At 38.3% G+C, this 26363-nt stretch overlaps 1 protein-coding gene across 1 annotated transcript in view; it reads left to right on the top strand.

Moving 5' to 3' along the window:
* ddr1 (discoidin domain receptor tyrosine kinase 1) overlaps positions 1–26363 on the top strand; it is a 127680-nt gene that overhangs the window by 39500 nt on the left and 61817 nt on the right. Inside the window, 4 exon segments of the mRNA XM_055163267.1 lie at positions 6486–6588; positions 17940–18015; positions 18716–18868; positions 23001–23148. Of these exon segments, the coding sequence (XP_055019242.1) occupies positions 6486–6588; positions 17940–18015; positions 18716–18868; positions 23001–23148 (480 nt within the window).

The raw sequence follows: 26363 nt of genomic DNA on the forward strand, positions 1-26363 counted from the left end.
GGTAATCCCTGCCTTGGACCATGTGATCAGTATCAGATGATGGAGCCCCTCAGAGGACAGGCCGTATATCTGCACCCTGTCTTTATCCTTTCACTCTCGCTCTAATGGGCCGGGCTCACATCACATCACAACAATAAACTGGCCCTATAGTTTAACACCGAGCTGGAGGACGGGGTCACGATTCTCTGCTGGAGTTTATAATTTAATTGCCATATGTGTTTTAGGGTTGTCAAAAGTAGCAAAAATCTGATATTAATTGAGGCTAAAACTAGTATGGAAAGTTAGGGGTGTAACGATATCCATGGTTTCACGATACGATATCTTCACGGTATGAACCTCACTGTACGATAGTTATTATATTTACTGCGATATCGTGGGAAAGCTCACGATATGGTGGGGAGGCTTATGATTGGGGATGTAACAATATCTAAATCTCTCGGTACGATATTTTCACGATATACATCTCACAGTACGATATTTATTGTGATATTTTGTGGAGGCATTTTAATACCTAAAACTGTTAAAATGCTACTTTTTTCTCTTAAAATGCCTTGACAAGACTTAATCCAAAGACGTTTAGAACTGTTATTTCTTCATGCAATCTGCACTGAAATGGAGCAAAGGATCATGGTCTATGTAGTTCTGTCTTTTTTTAGCTATTACTGCACCATAACTCTTAATTTAAGCAAAGAGACTTGTGATTCGATATATTGTGATGGTCCACGATATTATTGTGAGAACTTTGACGATATGATATCACGTTTTTTCGGTTATTGTTACATCCCTATTGAAAGTAGATACTCATTTAAGCAGGTATTTATATTTATAACAAGTCACATTCACAGGACAGAAATTAACCTTTCCTCTCCACCCCCTTCCAAGTAACTCGCCAAGGGATTTCTGAATTACACGTATTGTCCTGAATAACTCAGATTTGATGAATTAAATGCCTACTATTATTTTAAATCTATTATTCATAAATAAATAATGGTTTATGTTCTATGTTTTATCCAACTGTTCACCATCTAAGTCTCACCATGGCTCTTATGTATACTTTATTTCCTGTGTCTGCTAAAATTAGTAGCTCTGTGGAATTTTAGTTTTGTGAAGGTAGCTCACCCAAGGAAAAAGGTTGGAGACCCCTGATTTAGAATGATCTTGAGCTGTATTAGAACAAGTATAAAAGCACAAAGACTAGAACCACTGTGGAACCCACCTGGACGACTGAGGATTACACAGTTTTATTGTGACAACACTAATATGTATTGACTTGGTTTATGGTTAATATCTCTGTAATTACCAGCGTATCCGTGTGAAACAACGACTGGCACAAAGTTCAGTGTCTCTCCTCTGACAGCATAAACCAACTATTCATGCATTTTGTTTCACAATAGCTACACAAAGTGATTCAATTTACCGACATGAAAAACATGATAATTCTCAAGGGATAAAACTCTAAGTCAGACCTGGGCATTGTTCAGCTTCCAGGACACATACAGCCCTTTGGTCGACTCTCTCGGCTCATTGAAGCTCATTTGGAATTACAAAATAAACATACTTTATCATTTTACCTCATGCATGGACTAAAGCTGCTTTGCTTTTATTCTAAAGGTGTTTTTTTTTCCAATTACATTTTTTGTAAGGCAGTCTCACTTTTTCATTGCTTAGTCATAACTTAAACTCTTACCAGTCTCAACAGCTTGTCAAAACAATGCTATTTACTGCTTTTTATAAAGAAATACAACTAATGTGCAGAATTGAGTTAAGCATTTTGGCCCGGCCTTACACAATATTTTCTGTTTCGCATGTGGCCCCATGGAAAAAATAATTGCCCACTCCTGCTCTAAGCCATTTGATTAATATAGCCACATGTTGATCCAATCCCAACCAAATAAAGAAAAGGTTCATAATTATAGTTACGTAAAAAAAAAAAACGTGAATCTTCCTTGAAGTTTACTGTGTATAGAGCTCTGTCCTGTATCTAAAAGTATGACATAATCAAATCCTACAATGTGAACTGTGAACTCAACTTTGTCTGAACGTAGTGGCTAAAAAAATATGTAAATGATGAAACTTGGTTCAGGTTTGATTTTGGTTTAGTCCCAATCTAGGTTCAGGCTGGTGCTGTTCAGAGGTGCGTAGAAGAGAGTAGATCTTACTTCAAGCTAATTATTACTTAAGTAGAAGTACAAAGTTGTGGTCCAAGAAATTACTCAAGAAAGAATTTAAAATCATATCTGCAAATAATTTCATATTGTCAACATAAAGCTTTTGTCACATGCAGATTAACTCAGAGTAAGAAGAGTAACCGAAACTTTTACTAAGGCAAGAGTTACTGCTGTTACGTCAATAAAAATATTACTTAAGTAGGAGTAAAAGTATGCTGCTAGAAAAGTACTCTGAAAAACACATTTTTTTTTAAAGTTATTCAAGTAAATGTAACTGAGTACTAACCACCACTCGTCTCATTCTAGTCCTGGTTTTTAGCCCTCTTCTCTTCTCTTCTTTTCTCTTCTCTCAGGGTTAATTACATTTTTATTCCCAGTTTAGTCGCACTTTCTGATGCAAGTGTGAACTCCTCCTTAAAGCATACACCTGATTTGCTATGTTGAAGATTTGTATTATTTTCCACTTTGGTGCCACTGGAGCAGCTAACTTTAGTTTATTCGGATACTATGCAACATCCTGGTCCCTAAAGCTGCGTAAATTTACGAGTAGAGAGTTTTGTCACATAAACTTGAGTGATGGCGCACCTCGCTGGTTAAAGGTAATGATGCAAAACAATGCAATTGCTTTTTACATAAACTCATTAGAGCCAGTTCCCCTGAGAGCAGCAGTAACAGAGACACAGGGCGGAGTAAGTCTATTGCTTCTCCTCCTCTGTGGTAATTTGAGATTTAAGAGATTTGCCTGCATAGGTTTAATATTAAAACATCTATTTAGGTAGTCAAAATCACAATTTGAAAATCGCAACGGGTGCAACTTGTGAAGTACTATAATTTCCTCCACAGGCAACAAAATATTCTGTCAGCTCTGCATAAAAAACTGCCAGCTCTGTAGTTTAGACCTGTACAATCACGTTCTGAAAATAAGGATCGCAATTAGATTTTCAAATTATGTTTTCAAATTTGGAATCAGTTGACAGTGCAGACAACATATCTGAGAGGACACTTTAATAGAAACTGCAGCTGCTACACTAATACAAGAATCCCATGCATTTCACAGTGGTTTGAAAAAAATGTGTAAACATTTTTTTTCCCTTAAAAGGCAGGATATTTTGTTGTTTGTTGTTGGCAAACTCCCTCCCCAAAAAATGCAGTCTTGTCAGTTTGATTTTGATATACTGAGCAACCTTAATCCTCCCGGTACAAACATTTGGTTGGACTAAGAAAATTAAATTGCAACTTGACTGAAATACCTCGAAGCAAGTCAAATAATCATGGATATTCACAACAAGATTAAAGGGAGAGTCCTGAATTTTGGAAGTAGGACCTCATTTCCTAGTGAGCCAGAGTGCTGTAGACGTGTGGAGACACTTTTTAAAATATTCCATCCAGTCCTTGTATTTGCAGAGGTCGCTGGTGCTAGGCTAGTGCATGTCAATGGTCATAGTTAGCCACTCCACAAAACACCCAAAACAAATCTATTATTATGCCAGACTGTCGATGTAAATGTCTGTGTTGATAAAAATAGTGTTTGAAATAAAACTAACCTTGCATCTCATGAATTGTCACATGTTGAGGGACTATTTTCTCATATATCAATCCGCCGCTGCCAAACTTTCTATCAGTTAGTACAACTCGCTGCTGCTGCTCAGGCATAAATCCTTCAAATGTCAAGGTTGGTTTTACTTTTGAAATTATTCTATCAACACAGACATTCACAAGGACAGTCTGGTGTAATAATAAATTAGTTTCGGGTGTTTTGTGGAGTGGGTAAGATGTTTTTTAGCGGCAGGATAACTATGGCCATTGACATGCACTAGCCTAGCACCAGCGACCTCTGCAAATACAAGGACTGGATGGAATATTTTAAAAAGTGTCTCCACACGTCTCCAACACTCTGGCTCACTAGGAAATGAGGTCCTCTGTCCAAAATTCTTGAGTGTCCCTTTAATAGTAGTTTAAAGGTCCTATAGTAAGCTAAATCGACTAATGTGAACTTTTAGACATTGTTGCTTCATCAAAAATATACCTGGAATTGTGTTTTGTTTCATCTAAACATGTTTGAGTAACACTTTATTATTATAATCTGTTTACATCTAGAAGTTAACAGTTACCTTTTACCTTTAGTTAAGTCGAGATTAAAAATTCCCACGCTGAAATTATCCAAATGATTCTAGTGAAGGTGTATGGAGTTTAAAAACACAGTGGAGCACTTCTTGTATTACCACATGACATCACAAGGTGGAAAAGAGTGTTTTCTGTTTGAGAGAAGTTCAGGCTCAATATGCAGAGTTTGTGTGTTAAACTTGTGTGAATGAAACAAAACCAAACTCCAGATATGTTTGTGATGAGGAAACAACATTATAACACACTGTAGATCAGAAAATAACATAATATGTGCCCTTCAAGACGTTTTAACTCATGAAGATTTCCTTTCCCGGTTTCATGTTTTCCCACAGAAAATGACATCATAATTCACCGTGGCCATAAGGCGCTGGACAATCACTCGTAAATATGGAGTTTCCCTTGAAGCCCTGCACAGATAAATCACAGTTGTGCAGTTCCAGTGGAGCTCGGTGCTCACACACAGAGAAACTTTTCCCCACCCTCTCCTCCTATTGGTCAGCTTCTGTTTTTCCTTGAGTGAGCGACAGCTGGGCTTAACCAATCACAGTGAAGAATGAACAATCAGAAGAAGCAGATTTCTATTGTTAAGGCAATACAAAGCTGCTCAGTGTACAGGAGTTTTTGGATGCTTTCACTCTATTTTTGTCCAGGTTTGATCCCATTTTAGTCCTGCTTTACATTGGTCTTACTCCAGTCCTGGTTTAGTTCTAGTCCAGGTAGTCCTTAGCCAGGCTGGTGCCTCCACTCAGTTTAATTTCTCTCCAGCGACTAGGTCAGGAATCAGAATACACTAGATGGTTTGCAAGAACCCCCTAAGTTGTAGACCGCGCACCGGCCAATCAGTGAAGAGCTGTGAAGCCGTGATGTCAAACTTAAGCGTCTGTGTGAGTCCCTTTTTTGTTACAACACAACAGTAAACAAAGTGGTCGAGATGTATGTAGATGAAGTCATACATTCTGTGTTGGCAACTGTTCCCCAGATCGAGGATTTAAAACTGGAACAAAGAGAATGTTTGGTGAATTTTATCAAGGTGAAAGATGTTATTGCCCTACTTCCTACGGGATTTGGTACAATACATACGTCACGACCAAATAGCAGCGACTGGTTAAATAAAAAAAAAGTACCCGCCTACCATTAAGTGAACAAATCCTAATGCTGCGAGGTTAGACGGTTTCCACGAAGTGAAACCGGCTGATGAATCAGGCTAGGTAGCTCTGGGTTTAGTCCTAAATTTGATATGGTGTGTGGAAGTATCAATGCAGCCGCTCTTACCTTTTAAAATCAATATAAACTATTCATAATAATGCACTGGATTTATGTAGCGCTTTCAACAGTGAAAGAGCTTTACAACACATTATTCTTTCACTCCGCGCTCTGTGGTGGAAGCGTTTTGCCTAAGGACACAACAACAGTTTCCACAGAAGTCTAAATGGCTTGAGATAAAATTGAAACTGTGACCTAGAATGATGCCAAATTAGGACCATAGTGATTAACAATTTAAAACAAATGATAATATCTTTTGAATGGGAAAAGTGTTGCATTTAACAAGAAGCGAAAACCATTGCATAGGCTCCAACTTTTCACACCAAGGCTTAAATTAGGTCTAAACGTGGTCCAAAATGAGACTAGATCATGGATAAAGTCGTCATAAACAATGATTAACTCAAAGAAAGTCAAAACAGAAATGCAGAAATGTTTAAACTAGGGATGTAACGGTACGATATTTATTGCAATATTTTGTAGACGCTTACAAAATTGTGAAAATGCTACTGTTTTCTTTTAAAATACCTTGACGTGACTTTTGTTCTGTCATAAACCAAAGAATTAAGATTAAAATGTGCTTAAAAATTATTATTTATATTACTTTTCATGTAGAGTGCACTGTAATGGAGCAAAGGATCATGGTATATGTAGTTCACTCATTTTTTTTAAGTAATTGCTGCACCAAAACAATGAATTTAAGCAAATAGACTTGTAATTCGATATTATTGTGAGACTTTTGACGATACGATATCACGATATTTTAGTTATTGTTACATCCCTAGTTTAAACTTTTAATAAATACAGCAAATACTCAAACTGAGGGCCCTACATGCATCACAGTTTGAGAAATTGGTCAAAGAAAATAATGTTATTGTCTTTTCCCTCACCTGAACTCATGTCTGTGTTGTATCCTCGTGTGTTTTCTTTCAGCTCAGTGCCGTTACGCTCTGGGGATGGAGGACGGGACCATCCCAGACTCGGATATCAGTGCCTCGAGCGCCTGGTCCGACTCCACGGAAGCAAAACATGGAAGGTAACGATTCAATTTCAGTCAATTCAATTTATTTTGGAACAACAGAAGCATTTAGGGCTTTACGGAAATGGGGCATCGTCTTAATTTTTGTAGCTACAAAAACAAGTGCAGTTGAAGTCAAATTTATATTAGACTTTCTAAATATTTGGCATTTTGTTTCATGTCCCAAAGACTTAAACTTAACCATATTAACTCTTCCTATTTCTATTTCTATTCTTAACATGGTAGTGAAATCATTTATAGGTCAAAAAATGTGCGAAAAAATGTTAAGCTCCACCCCTAGAACAAAATATCAAACATTTATGGAGTCTCGTTGAAGTCAGATTTATATATTTATTTATTTATTTATTTCTTCCTTCCGCTCCTTAAATCGAAACAACTTTTAATTAAGCTGTTCATTTTGTTTTGTTATATTCTTAAAATGTGCTGTTTAAGGCTACAGCAGACATTTATTTTGCTTAGTGATTAATTGATTCCTTTTGATCAATCATGAACGAAATTAGTTTTTATTAAAGCTGACCCAGATGATGCCGCTCGAGGTTATCCTGATGCGGTAAATTTAAAGTGTTTTTGTTTAGTTTTTTCAACATTTTCACATTTCCTGTCATTGTGATTATAGTTATTTTACAAGGAACTGCTCAAAAAGTGACAAGATCTAATCCTTTCACTGGCTTGTCAACGGCACAACAGTGTATCTTATTTCTGTCTGGTTTCACACAGACTCAGCTGTTTGAGCCGCGGTGCTGGCAGTGGCTCGTGCTTCGTTTACAGTTACATGTTCCAGGAAATCTTTCATTATGGCTTTGAGGAACTGATTATTTGATTTGACGAAGGTACAACAGCCAACAAAACTCAAACTCTGTCCATGATCAAATTAGACTGGAAACATTTTTATAACTCAGTAATCCTCTGCAAGTTTGTGCACAATATATAATATCATTTGGCTACAATTAAAATAATGCACGGATAATCAAATGATCCAAACAGAGACAGAGCAGTGAGTATCACAGCAGGACTCATGTCTGCCTTACTTTACTTAATTACTGTATTTCTCGAACTATAAGTTGCACTATAAGTTTTTTCATGGTTTGGGTGTTTCCTGCCACTTATATGCAACGTATATGTTAAAATATTCACACTGACAACCATGAGAGGCTCTAGGCTTGTGTGCTCCTGTACCACTTGTCACTTGTCACTGTCGCTCTACTGCACATGTCGACTGCAGAAGAAAGAGAAAGAGCCTCTGTCCTGTCTGTAACATGTCAGTCGATCGCACCATTACTTCTGTATCACTGACAATTTAAAAGTTAATCAAACATAAAGACAATCGAAACGATCCTGTCGGGATTCAGAAAGGCCGGAATAATTCTAACTTGAGCTGATGCTGAGTCTGAGGCGCTCCGTTTATCTCTGTAAGTCACAGAGTTGCTCAGAAGTGACAACAAGGGTGAAGAATTCAATGGATTTAGTGATTTTGAGTGAGATGGAGAGTTTGGTAAACTTGTTCTGTTGTTTATGTTATATTTATCTGAAGAACTGTTTATATGTGACGTTAACATTCTGTTGTTCTCTGTTCTATTGTTTTTACTATAACTTGGCTTTCAAGATGAAATGTTGGTTCTTGGTCTCTGATTTTATAAAATAAATTTCTGCCAAAAAGTGTGACTTATAGTCCTGTGCAACTTATACATGTTTTTTTTTTCTTCTTCATTACACATTTTTTGGCTGGTGTGATTTATACTCTGGAGCGATTTATAGTCCGAGAGATTGTTTTATAACTTTCGCACTTGCAAACAAACAGTGCTACATGATGACATCAGTGGGTGGTTTGGTTGTGCAGGTGTGAGCGTGGCCCACAGGACTGTTCATAATCCTGTTCGGGCATGTGCCCTATGTCATCATAACAATCTGCCTAATAATAGTCGTGGCGTTTCAAATCAGAGCCAAAATGGTTACACAAGAGTGGCTGCGGTTACATGTGCGCTACAAATCTATTATTATTATTCATCTGATTGTTATCAGATTTCACCAGAGTTGCCAGCGTTTTAAGACGATTAAAATGATGTAGAAACATGCAAAATGATCTGATGTCATTCCAATCTGGTCACTCAGATCACTCACATCAGATTTTGTGGTTTGCCTGTCATTTTAATAATCTTAAAAGTCAGATAATAATCAGAGTACAGTTTACATGTCAACTAAAGTCAGTGTTCAGTGATGAATAAGAATGAAGTGCAAAGTAAGTACAGAGCAGTGGGCGTGTGTAGGGGGTGGGTAAGAATGTAATTTTTTTAGAGCAATGACGAATGAAATTTACTCAAGCGTGCATGTAAGTTAATGAGGGAACACTGTTATAACATGGAAAAGCACTAAGTTGATTTAGCATAATAATCCGTGTATCATTTGTTCATTTGTTTTTCAAAATAAAACCAAAAATATGAAAAAAAATAAATTATTTCTTCTATAATTAATTCTTCATTATTTGTCTCCAAAACCAAAATGAAACAAATGGATAACGGCTGTTTCCTATTTACGTGACTTAAACTGCGATGCCGGACTTTTGCGCTGCATATGGACTGAACCAGGTCTGAACCAGGTCTGAACCAGGACTAAACCAGGGACTAAACTGCTCTCAGTCCCTGGTCTCAGTCCGTCCAGTGATCTCAGTCCTGGTCTCAGTCCCGGTCTGAGTCCTGGTCTGGTCTTCCTGGTCTCAATCCTGGTCTCATTCCCGGTCTCATTTCTGGTCTGGTCCTGGTCTCAGTCCCTGGTCTCAGGTCCAGGTCTTCTGGTCCCATCTCCGGTCCTGGTCCGGTCCCTGGTATGGTCCCGGTCTCAGTCCTGATCACCCAACAGTCCCAACGTGGGTTCACCTCTGGCCTGTCCCAACACTTAGGTTCAGTCCTGGTTTAGTCCTGGTTTAGTCCTGGTTTAGTCCTGGTTTAGTCCTGGTTTAGTCCTGGTTTACCTGGTTTACATGGTTTAGTTCTGGTTTAGACCTGGTTTAGTCCTGGTTTAGTCCTGGTTTAGTCCTGGTTTAGTCCTGGTTTAGACCTGGTTTAGTTTAGTCTGGTTTAGTCCTGGTTTAGACCTGGTTTAGTCCTGTTTTAGTCCTGTTTTAGTCCTGTTTTAGTCCTGGTTCAGGTTTAAGTCACAGAAACGGTTTTGGTTTTGTAGACAAATAATGAAGAAAATAGTTGTTTTTTTCATTTTCTTATTTTCGTTTTTATTTTGAAAAACGACTGAACGAACGATACACAGATTCATAACACGGCCCTTGTAGATTAATGAAAGCCGAATCAAAAGACCTTTAACGTTTGGCTCATTGGGTCTATTTCCTGAAATACCCATCGTGAAAATAAGCCTAATCTTGTAAGACGAGAGGGAAAGTGAGAAATGAAGCCGCACAAAAGCTCATTGTGAACGTTTGTGTTGAGGTTTAAGCCGTGAAGTAGGTCCAGTGTTCAGAGTTCACACCGGGAGAGTTTAATGATACAGTTCAAGTCGGGAACATTTCAAAATAGTGCAATGAAGTGCAGAGATGTGCTCATATAAGAAAAACATCGGGATGAATAAAGATTTGGTTGGAGTAGGTGGTCGGAATAACAATATCGAACTGTATTCTGATCCTGTGATGAGCCCAATTGGCGGAGACTTTTCTATCTTTATTTATTCTGTTTTATGTTTTTGCAATTCATGAGTGAGTTTTTTCTGACATTTGAATATTTTGTGTTTAAAAAGGTTAAGTAACATATTTAGATTATTCTGTGAAATTGCTGTATTTGCCTAAAACAGTGTATTAAATTGTGTAATTAGTTTTGGTTTTGAATAGGGCTCTGGAGAGATTGCAAGATTATTCAAAAATGCAAAAACACTGTGAAGGATGAAAATTCGTGTAACATTTGTTCCTTCGTTTTTCAAAATAAAACCAGAAATAATAAGAAGAAAAAGACTTAAACTGCGATGCCGGAGTTTTGCGCCGCATACGGACTGATCCAGGACTAAACCAGGTCTAAACCAGAACTGAAACCAGGATTAAACCAGGACTAAACCAGGACTGATCCCAAGAATGAACCAGGACTAAACCAGGACTAAATCTGGACTAAACAGAACTAAACCAGGACTAAACCAGAATTAAACAAAAATTAAACCAGAATTAAATAAAAAGTAAACCAGGACTAAACTAGAACCAAACCAGGACTAAATCAGAACTAAACACAAACTAAACACGGACTAAACCAGGACTAAACAAGGACTAAACTAGAACTAAACCAGGACTAAACCAAGAATAAACCAGGACTAAATCAGAACTAAACCATGACTAAACTAGAACTAAACCAGGACTAAATCTGGACTAAACAGAATTAAACAAAAATTAAACCAGAATTAAATAAAAACTAAACCAGGACTAAACTAGAACCAAACCAGGACTAAATCAGAACTAAACACAAACTAAACACGGACTAAACCAGGACTAAACAAGGACTAAACTAGAACTAAACCAGGACTAAACCAAGAATAAACCAGGACTAAATCAGAACTAAACCATGACTAAACTAGAACTAAACCAGGACTAAGCCAGCACTAAATCAAGACTAAACCAGGACTAAGTCGGGACTAAGTCGGGACTAAACCAGAATTAAGCAAGACAGACTAAACTAAACCAAGACTAGACCAGGACTAAACTAAAACTAAAACTAAACCAGGACTAAACCAAAAATAAACCAGGACTAAATCAGAACTAAACACGGACTAAACACAAACTAAACCAGGACTAAACAAGGACTAAACTAGAACTAAACCAGGACTAAACCAAGAATAAACCAAGGACTAATCAGAACTAAACCAGGACTAACCTAGAACTAAACCAGGACTAAACTAGAACTAAACCAGGACTAAGCCAGCACTAAATCAAGACTAAACCAGGACTAAGTCGGGACTAAGTCGGGACTAAACCAGAATTAAGCAAGAACTAAATCAGGACTAAACCAGAACTAAACCAGGACTAGACCAGGACTAAACTAAAACTAAAACTAAACCAGGACTAAACCAAAAATAAACCAGGACTAAATCAGAACTAAACACGGACTAAACACAAACTAAACCAGGACTAAACAAGGACTAAACTAGAACTAAACCAGGACTAAACCAAGAATAAACCAGGACTAAATCAGAACTAAACCAGGACTAAACTAGAACTAAACCAGGACTAAGCCAGCACTAAATCAAGACTAAACCAGGACTAAGTCGGGACTAAGTCGGGACTAAACCAGAATTAAGCAAGAACTAAATCAGGACTAAACCAGAACTAAACCAGGACTAGACCAGGACTAAACTAAAACTAAAACTAAACCAGGACTAAACCAAAAATAAACCAGAACTAAATCAGAACTAAACACGGACTAAACACAAACTAAACCAGGACTAAACCAGGACTAAACAAGGACTAAACTAGAACTAAACCAGGACTAAACCAAGAATAAACCAGGACTAAATCAGAACTAAACCAGGACTAAACTAGAACTAAACCAGGACTAAGCCAGCACTAAATCAAGACTAAACCAGGACTAAGTCGGGACTAAGTCGGGACTAAACCAGAATTAAGCAAGAACTAAATCAGGACTAAACCAGAACTAAACTAAAACTAAAACTAAACCAGGACTAAACCAAAAATAAACCAGGACTAAATCAGAACTAAACACGGACTAAACACAAACTAAACCAGGACTAAACCCAAACTAAACACAAACTAAACATGTACCAAACCAGCTCTAAATCAGCACTAAATCAGGACTAAACCAGAACCAGAACCAGACCAATTTTTTAAACCTTCAATATAATACACAGTAAATTTAACAAATGAATCATGTGAGCTTTGAAACCACGACCCAAACTCTTTTTTTTTTTTTTTTTTTTTTGTAATATTTGTCACATCGCCCACTCCTGTTGGCTTGAAATTCCGAAGAAGGCAAAGAATAAAGGGGAAATGCGTTAGTTGGCAGCTCCGTGCTCTGTAAGTGAATCTTTTTGGACGGGTCTTTGTGCTGCGAGCGGTGCCCGGCTGCATTCCTCCGCTGTCTGTCCCAGGACACGTCGGATCACAGATGGGCTGATATCATCTTGTGGCTTAGCGCAAATGATCTCACCACACTGCAAAATAATAACAGCAGCTACGATTGATATCACATCAACTTGTATAAACGGTGTAATGTCAGATTTTATACATGGTTTTCACCTAAAAAAATCTGTTTGTTGTATGTTTTTTTTTTTGTATTTTTTTGTTTTAGGTGTTCTTAATTGGTTTGATTATACCGGGACTAAACGAGGACTAAACCAGAATTAAACAAGAACTAAACCAAGACTAAATCAGGGCTAAACAAGGACTAAACCAGGACTAAGACAAAATTAAACCAGGACTAAACCAGAATTAAACCAGAATTAAACCAGGACTAAACCAGAATTAAACCAGGACTAAACCAGAAGTAAATCAGGACTAAATCAGAATTAAACAAGAACCAAACTAGGACTAACCAGGACTAAAACAGAGCTAAACCGGAACTAAATCAGGACTAAACCAGAACTAAAACAGGACTAAACTAGACCTAAATCAGGACTAAACCAGAATTAAACCAGGACTAAATCAGGAGTAAACCAGAAGTAAATCAGGACTAAATCTGAATTAAGCAAGAATTAAATCAGGGCTAAACCAGTACTAAACCAGTACTAAACCAGGACTAAACCAGAATTAAACCAGGACTAAACCAGAATTAAACCCGGACTGAATCAAAACTAAACCAGGATTAAGCAGAACTAAATCAAGACTAAACCAGAATTAAACTAGAACTAAACCAGAATTAAACTAGAACTAAACCAGAACTAAATCAGGACTAAACCAGAACTAAAACAGGACTAAACTAGACCTAAATCAGGACTAAACCAGAATTGAACCAGGACTAAATCAGGACTAAATCTGAATTAAGCAAGAATTAAATCAGGGCTAAACCAGTACTAAACCAGGACTAAACCAGGACTGAATCAAAACTAAACCAGAATTAAACGAGAACTAAACCAGGACTAAACCAGTACTAAACCAGGACTAAACCAGGACTGAATCAAAACTAAACCAGAATTAAACTAGAACTAAACCAGAACTTAATCTGGACTAAACCAGAACTAAATCAGGACTAAAACTGGACTAAACCTGAGCTAAACACAAACTAAACACGGACTAAACCAGGACTAGACATGAACTTACTTATAAACTGTATAATATCAGACTTTTTTTCTTTTTTTTTTCCATTATTTTGACCTAAAAACATCACTTTGTTGCTTTTGCTTTTTGCTTTTTTCACATATATGTTGTTATTTACATTTTCAGTAATGTTTAGTATTTCTATCTTCATAATTAAACTTCACAATATATTAAAATACAAACAGAGATATTAAAAAGTAAATTATTTGAGTTCATTCCTGTGTTAGTGGTTCGACATTTCCAAATCCACGGTTCATTTGGTTCGTTTTAAATAGTTTTCGGCTCATATTTGGTTTCTAGAGTTGCCGTCTGCTTGCAACAGCTGATTTGTCGAAAAACATTTGATTTGATGCGTGTATCGATGAGTCTCGGTTTCCTGTTGGTTTGGGTTTTTGCAGTGCGTACGAGTGTGTCTGATTAAAGTAGCAGAGTTGCTGGTTGTGAGTTGATAGAGTGATTTGTTTTGGTGGTCGGAGCCGCAGCTTTAGAGAAGTCTCCGAGCGGTCAGAGCGCGGCTGTGTCTGGAATACAGACCGGGGGCACACTCGAGTCCCGCTAACAGTGAAATACAGCTCAGAATCCACACGGATACTGCCAGGACTAAACCAGGACTAAACCAGGACTAAACCAGGACTAAACCAGGACTAAACCAGGACTAAACAAGGACTAAACAAGGACTAAACAAGGACAAAACGAGAATTAAACTTGGACTAAACAAGGACTAAAGCAAGACGAAATCAAGACAAAAGCAAGACTAAACCAGGACTAGATCAGGACTAAACCAGGGCTATGCAAGAACTAAACCAGGACTAAACCAGGATTGGATCAGGACTAAACTATTACTATACCAGAGCTAAGTAAGGACTAAACCAGGACTATACCAAGACTAAACTTGGACTAAACCAAGACTAAACCCAGACTAAACCTAAACCCGGACTAAACCCAGACTAAACCCAGACCAAACCAGGACTAAACCGGGACTAAAGCAGGACTAAACCAGAATTAAGCCTAAACCAGAACTAAACCAGAACTAAACTTGGACTAAACTTGGTCTAAACTCAGACTAAACCAGGACTAAACCTGGGCTAAACCCAAACTAAACCAGAACTAAACTTGGACTAAACTTGGTCTAAACTCAGACTAAACCAGGACTAAACCAGAACTAAACCTAAACCAGAAGCAAATCAGGACTAAACCCAGGCCAAACCCAGACCAAACCAAGACTAAACCAAGACTAAACCAGGACTTAACCAGGACTAAAGCAGGACTAAAACAGGGCTAAACCTGGACTAAACCTGGACTAAACTTGGACTATACCTAAACCAGTGCTAAACCTGGATTGAACCTGAACTAAATCAGTACTAAACCTGGACTATACCAGGACCAAACTAGGACTAAAACCAGGTCTAAACCAAGACTAAACCAAAACTAAACTTGGACTAAACCGTGACTAAACTAGGGCTAAACCAGAACTAAACCAAGACTAAACCAGGACTTAATCAGGACTAGAACAGAACTAAACCTGGACTAAACCCAGACTAAACCAGGACTAAACCTAAACCAGTACTAAACCTGGATTGATCCTGAACTAAACCTGGATTGATCCTGAACTAAACCAGGACTAAACCAGGACTAAACCAGGACTAAACCCAGACCAATCAATCCAAACAAGGTTCCTCATTTACCAAGCATTTCCTCATGTCCAAAACAGCACTAAAAGTTAAAAATCTATCACCAAAAAAGATAAAAGCTCAGTTTTGCTCGTTTGACTGGAAGTAAACCGGGACATTTTTGCGAGGTGTGAACAAACGCAGTTGCTAAGCGGCTGCTCCCCGACACATCGCGTCTACGAGAGCTAAAACTGTATGACGATTCATCACGACGGAGAGACAGGTGTTATTTTAAACGCTTTCAAATGACCCACAAGGACGGATGGGATAATGACACGCTGTTACCGACGCAGCGGTGTTGAAATCTCACTCTTTACCTGAGGCACAAGACAGATCGTAACTGCAAAAGACCCCAAAGAATCACCATAAAGTTGTACCTTAATGTGACAGTAAATAAATGAGTGTGTCAGAAAGAGACCTGAGACTCCTGATGGTGCATTTAGATTGTAATTTTATGCCGCGTCTTAAAGGTTCTGATGTTTTTCTTTTATGTAACACCCCTTTTTTTATTCATAGGCCTTATATATTCTCTTATTTCTGCTCAATTGCAACTTCTCTGTGTTTTCTTTTTATATAAGCACATGTTTATTTATTGCTGATCCTGATTCTAACTGTTGGAAAATCCTAAACTATATTAGAGCTGAACGATCTATTGTTTTGGACCGAAAATCAAGATTTTGGGAGCGTCAAAGTCAAGTTTTGTTTTCTTTGCTCCTGACTGACCCAGGTTTTGTTTCGTGAACTATTTCACACATGTTTGCATCGTCAACAACCCTCTGTCGCAGAAAGAACACACATGTTCCCCTGAGTCGTGTCCTTTACGCCCCATCTACACTAGTACTTATTCGAGTCGTTTTCGTTGCGGATGCAGTGTTCCTCCACGCTAATGCGATTTAAAACTGCTTCCAGAACGCTGATACGCTGACATACATCTATGCATCTCGAAATAATTCACCGCCAAAATGCTAAGAGGCTAGAATATATGTCCATTCATATATACGATCTATGTGTACGACCTGCAGACAACATGAACCATCTCCAACGCGATAGAAACACAGAACAGACTCACCATCAGCAGAACACCCCTCTGTCACAGAAAGAACACTCATATTCCACTGAGTCGTGTCCTTTAGTCCGACAGAAGCTGAACTGCATCAGCGCACAATATCGAGCTGTTTTTTGAGCGCTCAGTTTATGGAAATTAGCCATGAGGTTTTAAGTTTTGTTTCCGTAAAACGTAAACAAATGTGCTCAAAGTTGTGTGGAGAGGGAAGGATTGTGGATACAGAAACGACGTGTCTGGATGCAAATCGTTTCCGATGCGGCACGGCTATACAGCGATACGGTGATACGTTTCAGTGTAAATGTAGTCTTAGTCCGGCGTCAGCGCTCTAGCTGTTTTTTTCAGTGAAAGTTTATGCAAAATAGCCATGCGGTTTTAAGTTTCTTTTCTGTAAAACGTAAATAAATGTGCAGAAAGCTGAATTAAACAACTCAAAAGGGCTGATGTGGCTCTACAGTGGTTATGGTTTATATGTTGTAAAGTTGATTTTATTTATGCAGATTACTAATAGTAATAATAATGATGAATATTTTAATATAAAATGTTAATGATTAATCAAAGACCTGGTTTAGACCTGGTTTAGTCCTGTTTTAGTCCAGGTTCAGTCCTGATTTAGTCTTCCTGGTTCTGTCCTGGGATCACTCCTGGTTTAGTCCTTGTTCAGTCCTGGTTTACAGCTCGTTTAGACCTGGTTTAGTCCTGTTCAGTAGTGGTTAGTCCTGATTTAGACCTTCTTTAGACCTGGTTTAGTCCTGGTTTAGACCTTCTTTAGACCTGGTTTGGTCCTGGTTTAGTCCTGGTTTAGACCTAGTTTAGACCTGGTTTAGTCCTGTTCAGTCCTGGTTTAGTTCTGATTTAGTCCCAATTTAGTCCTTCTGGTTTAGTCGTGGGATTATGCCTGGTTTAGTCTTGTTGAGTCCTGGTTTAGTCCTGTTCAGTCCTGGTTTAGTCCTCCTGGTTCAGTCCTGGGATCACTCCTGGTTTAGACCTGGTTCAGTCCTGATTTAGTCCTGATTCAGTCCTGGTTTAGTCCTGGTTCAGTTTCTGTGATGTTTGCAAATGTTCCTGCGCACTGAATCGTAATTTGAAAAAAAAATTGTGGATGAAATCAAAACCGCAATATCTGCCAGAAAAATCACAATAATTTTTTTTCTTAAAATCTTTAGCCCTAAACTATGTTAAGTCCGTTATACCTGAGTTTTCTTCTCCGATCGTCGTTTCCTGCTTCGTGCTTTCATATCTCTGGTTCAAATCTCTGGTTCAAATTTGGTTGTGTAACGTGAATATATGGAGCTTTACTGTCAGCTTATATAACAAACCCTTTTCCTTTCACTTTATCAACAAACTTTAAATCTCCCTTTGTCAGGCTGAGCACCGGAGAGGGCGACGGAGCCTGGTGTCCTGCTGGAGCTGTCTTCCCGTCCGGATCAGAATATCTTCAGGTGGGATTTACATTTTGGTCTTCCATTAAAGAGGTATTATGTAACTTTTCTGCTTGGGGGTCAGGAAGCTGCTCGTCTTCATGCAGATGTTTCAAAAGCTCCACAGTATGGCATTAAACGTATCTTGCGGTTATTCAGTGGTTCAAACTGTGAGCTCGCCTCTCCACAGATATGACCAGTACCTTAACTTGGTGCTGTCAGTGTCTCTATGGAGAAAGATAAGTGCCAAACTGTGGAAAATTACAGACTTATTTTGTTTATTTATTTATTTATTTTGCCCGTGTATAATATAATAATAAAAACACTAACATTAATTAAAAAATAATAATAATTACACACTTTTGATTAAGGCTACGTTTATATGATGACGGTCTGAACAGAAGACACAAAAAATGAAAACTTCGCACATCAATCACTAGAGATGGTTGCGTCAGAGGAGAGGGAGGAACATAAAGAAAAATCCCGCACACCGTCCCACAAAAAATCTTCCATACAAGCTTTAAAAGTGCTGTATGAGAATATTATCAAAACCAAAAATTCTATTCAAAATTTTTAATAGAGGTGTAAACTGTAAACTGCTTTCTTTTTACTTTTTTCACATATTGCCAAACAATATCCTCTATGACAACAAATACATTCACTCAACTAACACAAAAAGTATCGTACTGTGGCTTTATCTTCCTCTGTTTCTTGTCTCCAGGTGGACTTGCGTAAACTCCATTTCCTGGCCCTGGTGGGGACTCAGGGTCGTCACGCCGACGGACACGGACGAGAGTTTGCCCGGAGTTACAGACTCCGATATTCACGGGACGGAGTCAAATGGATCACGTGGAAAGATCGCTGGGGCCAAGACGTACGTGGATCAGCCTCACTCAGACCAGACTCACGCAGATACTCTGAGATCATGTTCAATAGATTTTTCAATAGATTTTTTCAGAAGTGTCGAGATGTCGGGTAAAAGTCACTTACGTTCATGCTTTTCTATGGCGAAATATCTGTGGAAATTTTCCTCCAGCTTTATAAATCTGCCCCATCACCAAATTTTCATCCAACAAAGTGAGGAAAGGACATATTCTGTCCATGAAGAATTTATTCACAACTGTCAAGGTAATTTAAGGGCGAACAACGACAGACATTAATGAACTACTCCTGAACAAAACTAACAGTATGATCATGAATAAAACATAAGTAACTTATTAACTCAGATTGTTTCTAGAATTAAAATGAAAAATCGATTTCATGATGTAGATACTTGCATAAACAGAGATTTGTGCAGTTTAAATGCGAGACATGTAATCTGTGAACATCTGTAGCATTCAAACTGCACACATTTCATTATTTATGCTAATATCTACATCATGAAATCGATTTTTAATTTTAATTTAGAATCAGTCTGAGTTAACAAGTTACTTATGTTTTATTCATGATCATACCGTTAGATTTGCTCAGGAGTAGTTCACTAATGTATCGTCGTTGTTCGTCTTTATGTTTTCGTCTTTCTTACCTTGATAGTTGTGAATCAATTCTTCTTGGGAGAATGTTTATCCTTTGTCGATCTTGATGGATGAAGATTTGGTGATGGGGCAGATTTATGAAGCCGGTGGAAAATACCCAAGACATTTCCACAGATATTTTGCCACAGAAAATCATTAACGTACCGTATTTTCCGGGCTATTAGACACACTCTTAAGCCTCTAACTGCGTCAAAAAATGACCGCACGCCCCGCAATCCAGAGCGCCCCATTCACGAATCCACTCGGGTGTCCCAGCACGACTTCAGTAAACTATAAAGCCGCACCACCCGCAAAACACACACGGAGCAGACAGCGACCGCGCAGCGAAAAACACCCGCAGCCACACTCATCACTCCACGCAGACAAGGCACGAAACGAAGGAACGAACCGAAAAAGCGAGTCCAATGTGCCACTTCTAGACACAACTGAACAACTGAGTCACTGCGAACACGCCGACAATCCAGCGGTCCCAGACAGCACCCTCCCTACACGCCACAACTGAACAAAGCCCAGAGTCACCGTGAACGCGCCAAACAAAGTCCGACCGATCCATCCAACTGTTGTGTTTCCTTTAAAGTCCAGTGCGGATTATTTGTGAAAAAAGTTCGAAAATAGACCATTTTATGACGTCTTATAATCCAGAGCGCCTAATAGCCCGGAAAATACAGTAAACGATATTTACCCTACATCACGGCACTTCGGGCTGTTGTGAAAAAGGTCTATAGGCTTATTTATTCATTCTGATTTCGTAGATAGACCAGATAGCCACCGATTTGACACTACTTTGGATTAGATTTTTCAGGGACCCTATTCATGGGTTTCAAGTTTAAGGATTCCTTTCTTGATGTGAAGTAGTTGGCCTGGCAATGGTCCTCTGCATTTCAAATCAAACTCTTCTCTCTTTTGAACAGGGGCGTGGGACTGGGAGGTAAAGAGTTTTGTTTCCCCAGGGTCCAGGACAGGGAAGGGAATTCAGAGGCTTTTAATGATTATTTCCTCAATTACGTTCCTCTACGTTTTAATCTATTTTAGTTGTAATCACATCCATTGTGTTTTAGTAAAGCGTTTGTGCAGTGGATTTATTTATTTCAACTGAATAGAATTATGCATGACGCCCGAGGGCCCGTTTACCCCTTTAGAAAATCAAGGGCTTTCCTCTAATTTAAACTGATTACAACATTATTTAAAGACTTGCCTACGGTATGTATGGATACAGTAAACGGTGTCTCTGTCTGTGATAAATAACATTAGACAGAGTCCGTCTCGATTTCTCTGCTTCAGGCGGCAGCAGGACGGGAGAGAAGTGGAGCCGTGCTGGGGGCTCACTCAGACTCATCCTGCATTAAACAGCTCAGAAGTGCAACAAATACTCCTATAGTTTAAGCTTCTCTATTTCCGATCCACACACGTAGTATCTGCCACTATGACAAAAGCCACAGGTTGTTTGCTCTATTTCCTCTGTATTATTATGCAAATGAAGCACTCACAATGCAATGGAGGCGCGTTCTTTATTCGCAGCCTTATAGAGCAAGGGTTTTTTTTTTTGTTTAATGTCTTTGATTTCACGTCTACGCAGGAGAAAATGTGAATTGTGGTATTAATACTGTGATTTGTAGGCTATAGTCTCATTAGAGCTATTTCACCACCTCATATTAGGAGCTCAGTCATCAGCCTATAACTATTTAACTCTATAACCTGTATACATTTCTCCCCGTATTATGAAGAGAGGATGAGAAACACGCTGATGTAAGATAGAAAGGGAAAGCTATGTATTTGTTGAGTGTAGAGAAAGAGGATAGTGACAGATCAAGGACTATGGCCAGAGAATCTCACTGATGAATAGGGAAATCATTGCTGACATTAACACATCGGAGCCAAGTGAAATAAATTTAAAAAGTGTATTTTCTTGTAAGGCCATTCCAAATTTTTTTGAGAAATTCTGGCACTGCATCATAATATATAAACTTGGATGGATATAAATATATAAACTGGTGAGATATTGTTATTTATTGCAGAAACCATATAGTCAATCAATAGTGTTCAAAAAATACATTTATTTAGTGGGAGAAATAAACAAAATTGTGTATTGGAGCCCAAGAAAGTTTGTACCAAGGTCCCAGAATGTGGTAGCCATTTCATTTCTCTCCAGCGACTAGGTCAGGAATCGGAATACACTAAACGGTTCTCAAAAACTTCTGAAGTACCAGCCAATCAGCAAAGAGCCATACATTCTGTGTTGGCAATGATTCCCGAGATCGAGGATTTAACGCCACAACAAAGAAAATGTTTGGTGACTTTATCAAGGGGAAAGACGTTATTGCCCCAGTTGGCCCCTTTAGCGGTGCATTGCATACATACTTTAGGACCAAATAGCAGCGATTGGTTAAATGAAAAAAGTACCTGTCTACTGTCAAGCAAACAAATTCTAATGCTGCGAGGTCAGACTGTTTCTACGAAGTGAAACCGGCTGATGAATCAGGCTCAGAATGTGGTGTTACACCTGTGCTTTTGAACGAGGAAAAAGCTTCTTAAAATCCCTCAAATCAGGAAGGAATCATGACAACTTTATCTCCACGGACCAATTAAGTGTACCTTTAACTTATCTTAAAAGCATCAAAGTTTAAAGCAGACCTATTCTGCAAAATCGACTTTTCAGAGCTTGTAGCCATGCAATAGTTGTTTCCCTTCTCGAAGTTGTATTTGACTGATTCATGTTTGAGTAATATTGTATATAATAATGTAATATAGGATTGTGCAGTGTCACATAACCATTTTGGCACAACTGAGAAAAAAAAACTTACTAGTGTGATGTGCAGCTATCCTTGAAAGATGCTGACAACTGCACAGTGCTTTGTTATGATGATATTTACAGTGGTAGTCAGCAAAGTTGTTTCTTTTATGAAGTTGTTTTAGATCAAAACTGTCATTTAAAATGTCTAAATTATAATGTAATGATCCACAAGTGTCATATATTATAACTATATAGTAGCCTCAAGCACAATTTGCCTTTTTTAACATAATATGTAGGGATGTAACAATAACCAAAATATCGTTGATATGGTATCGTCAAAGTTCTCTCAATAATATCATGGACCATCACAATATATCGAATTAAAAGTCTCTTTGCTTAAATTAAGAGTTATGGTGCAACAATAGCTGAAAAAAGACAGAGGGAACTACATAGACCATGATCCTTTGCTCCATTTCAGTGTAGACTACAAGAAGAAATAACAGTTCTAAGCAATTTTAAGTCTTAGTTCTTTGGATTAAGTCTTGTCAAGGCATTTTAAGAGGAAAAAGTTGCATATTAACAGTTTTGTTTGTAAGCCTCCACAAAATATTGCAATAAATATCGTACCGTGAGATTTGGATATTGTTACATCCCTAATAATATGAGATCTTACCGTTTGAGGACTTTTTTTGATATTGTATTCCCATTGTAATGCCGTATTCTTCTGTCTTTTCTTGTAGGTGGTGCAGGGGAATGAGAACACCTATGACGTTGTGTTGAAGGACCTGGGCCCTCCGATCGTGGCTCGTATGATCCGCTTCCACCCTCTGTCCGACCGCGTGATGAGTGTTTGTCTCAGAGTGGAGCTCTATGGCTGTGTTTGGAACGGTGAGAGGCATCAATTATCTCTGTAAATTATATGTGCAGCTAAACTTGTTCAGTCCAGTGAAACTTTATTTCAGTTATTATTACACATTTAAAACCAGCTGACCAAAGCCAATAGAGCTGCAGTGATTTATCAGAATAATTGTGACTAGTCAGTTGAAGTGTAACCTGGTGTTTGTTCAGACTCACCTGTGTTCTCTGGTGTTCTTCTGTCAGACAGCAGTAACATAGATATCATCTGGTGGTGATATGTGAGAATACAACGGGGCAGATTGGTCAATATAATTACAAAGTGTATCTTTAAAATGACCTAAATTGGTTTGCAGTGATGAATTTGAGTAATTGTGATTAGTCCACTATTAACAAAATCATAACTGTATTGTTAATTGCACTATACAGACTCTAAAACACCTGCCAAAAGACCTTTTATAATAGACAGGGGTTTTATTGAATCTATGAAATATTCTCTGTCTAGAAGCCTTCTGTCACCATATTTCAAGCTTATAATAGGTCACGATAATAACTTTTGAAGTGCAATATATTGCTTAGTGTTGTAGTCAAGACCGCTCTGATCCAGATCAAGACCTGTCCGAAACCACAAGGTCCCGTGACTAAGACAAGACCAAGACCTCTGAATGTCAAAACCGAGACAAGACCAAGACTTTTAAAGGTCCAGACCAAGACAAGAGTGAGACCACGGCCCATCGAGACCACATCGAGACCATCTTTGTCATTTTCTGCATTTATTTTTATATTACAGTTCTTTTGGCACATAAATAGCAGTGTTTTTATAAATCTATCCCTATTTTATCAGATAAATGTTAATTTAATCTTAAAATAAGCCAAGCAAACTGTACTGGGCTTAAACACTCTGTGCCCCTTTTTTGGAACCTCACCCACAGTTTGAGAACCCCTTCTTTAAGAAAACTTCCACTGGCACTTTACAGAAAACAGTGAAGAAAGTGAAGAAAATGGGTAGTATTTTTTTTTGTCCATGAGCTCCACACAAGCACACAGGCTGCAGTGAGGAGCTCCACGTGCTCACGCACACAAGTGCAAGTTTATTGCCAACAGTAGCGGCCGTAACAAAATATGATCACACTCAACAAGTGTCAGAACTCGAGTCTGAGACAAGACTGAGTCCAAGCACCTTCAAGACCGAGACAAGACCGAGTCCAAATGTGGTCGAGCCTAAAACGACACCAAGACCGTAAAAAAACGAGACTGGTCTTGGTCTTGAAACGGGCCTCAAGATAATTTTTTTACAGTCTTGGTGTCGTCTTGGACTTGACCACATTTGGACTCGGTCTTGTCTCGGTCTTGAAGGCGCTTGAACTCGGTCTTGTCTCGGACTTCTAACACTTGTCGAGTGCGATCACCTTCAAGACAGAGATGAGACCGAGTCCAAACATGGTCGAGTCCAAGACCACACCAAGCCAGTCTCAAGGCTGGTCTTGTGACCAAGACCGGTCTCAAATACTACAACACATATATTGCTTAAGAAAATATACACAATAAACAATATTAATGAAAACCATTTTGCTGCTGACACAATAACCCTAAAGCAGGATTATCCCCAAAAACTCTTCTATATGTTCAATGTTGTTAATGAACAGGAGCTGCAATAAATAAATAAAACACTTATCCAAACCACTTTATTATATAGCATATTTCATAAGCAAAACCGTTTCCAAAGTGCTGCATAACACAGATAAAACCTTAATGAGTCATAGAAGTCAACTCTCTACAGCTCAAATGTTACCACAGTACAGAAAAATAACAAAAAGTTCCCCAAAGAACCCACAGAAAAAGTACCTACCACAAATATTTACCCCCCAAACTCCATCTATCATGTTTTGAACAATAATACAGAGTAGTAATTATCGTGATGGGCCTACCTTATAATATTTTGAGTAGACGATTAATCAAAAAAAGAATTGCTTGTCAACAACTAAAATAATCGTTAGTTGCAGCCCTCGTGCTAAACAAGCCACAGCGAACCTCCATAAACATAGCAACACCATAAAAAGCAGCACATGCGGGCTGTGCAACAGTTAAATTCAGCTTATCTAAATTTGAATGGCTGCAATCAGCGAATCACAAAGATTGCAATAAGGTGACAACATGTCCTCTGCAGACAACAAAATATATCTTGGCCTATTAAGATACAGTAAATGTTAACCCTGTAGTTTAGATTTCTGCAAACTGTTCTGAAACGCATGTGACTCCTGATTCCTGTATTAGTTTAGCAGTTTATTTTTGAGTCTTGTCTCAGATAAACAATTTTATCTTATACATTAGGTTTGAAAAAATAGTATCCAAACTAGATACTAATTTTAGCAGGTATCGATACCAAAAATCACATTCACAGGACAGAGATGAAACTTTAGAAATAGCTTTAGAATAATCTTGAGCTGTATCAGAACAAGTATAAGAGCACATAGACTAGTACACGCCCATGGACCACTGTGAAACTGACCTGAATGACTCAGGGATTACACCGATATAAGACGTCAGATATAAAACCATCATAATATCAAAGAAAGTACTGTATTTTTGGGACTATAAGGCGCACTAAAATCCTTCAATCTTCTCAAAAATCGACTGCACCTTAAAATCTGGTGCGCTTATGTATTAATTCTGGTTGTGCTTACTGACCTCGAACCGATTTTATGTGGTACATGGTGCTCAAAGATCTGTCAAAATATTTTAGTGCAACTTTGGTAAACTAAAAAGCCGCACCGCTTGATGAATTGTTGGAGCATTACAGCTACTGTAGTCAGGAGCCTTGCGGAGTAAGTCCAACAGAAGCTGACCGCATCAGCACAGAAGGAGTGAGCTGTTTTTTTCAGCACTTATAGTTTATATAAATTATCCATATGGTTTTAAGTTTAATTTCTGTAAAACTTAAACAAATGTGTGCATTAAAGTGCATTAAACACATTATTACTCAATGTATATTTGAGTCCTCCTCGTAGGAAATAAAAATCCAGACTTAAATTATCCACCCACATTCGCATTCATAACACACATTGACCAAGACAGGAAGGAAACGCCGGGCGAATTACACCACGATCTGCTAATGGATCGTAAATGCCTGGGCTAATGTAGTTTTGCTTGGCCCAGATTTTGTCCCAGGTTTAGTTTCAGTTTGTTGTGTGTTGTTTTATTTGAAGTGTGTTGTATATCAATGACACGCAATACTTTTAACTTCTATT

The sequence above is a fragment of the Boleophthalmus pectinirostris genome, unplaced genomic scaffold, assembly GCF_026225935.1.
Source record: "Boleophthalmus pectinirostris isolate CB_2022bp ecotype Guang Dong unplaced genomic scaffold, ASM2622593v1 HiC_scaffold_6, whole genome shotgun sequence".
Classification (NCBI taxonomy): Eukaryota; Metazoa; Chordata; class Actinopteri; order Gobiiformes; family Gobiidae; genus Boleophthalmus; species Boleophthalmus pectinirostris.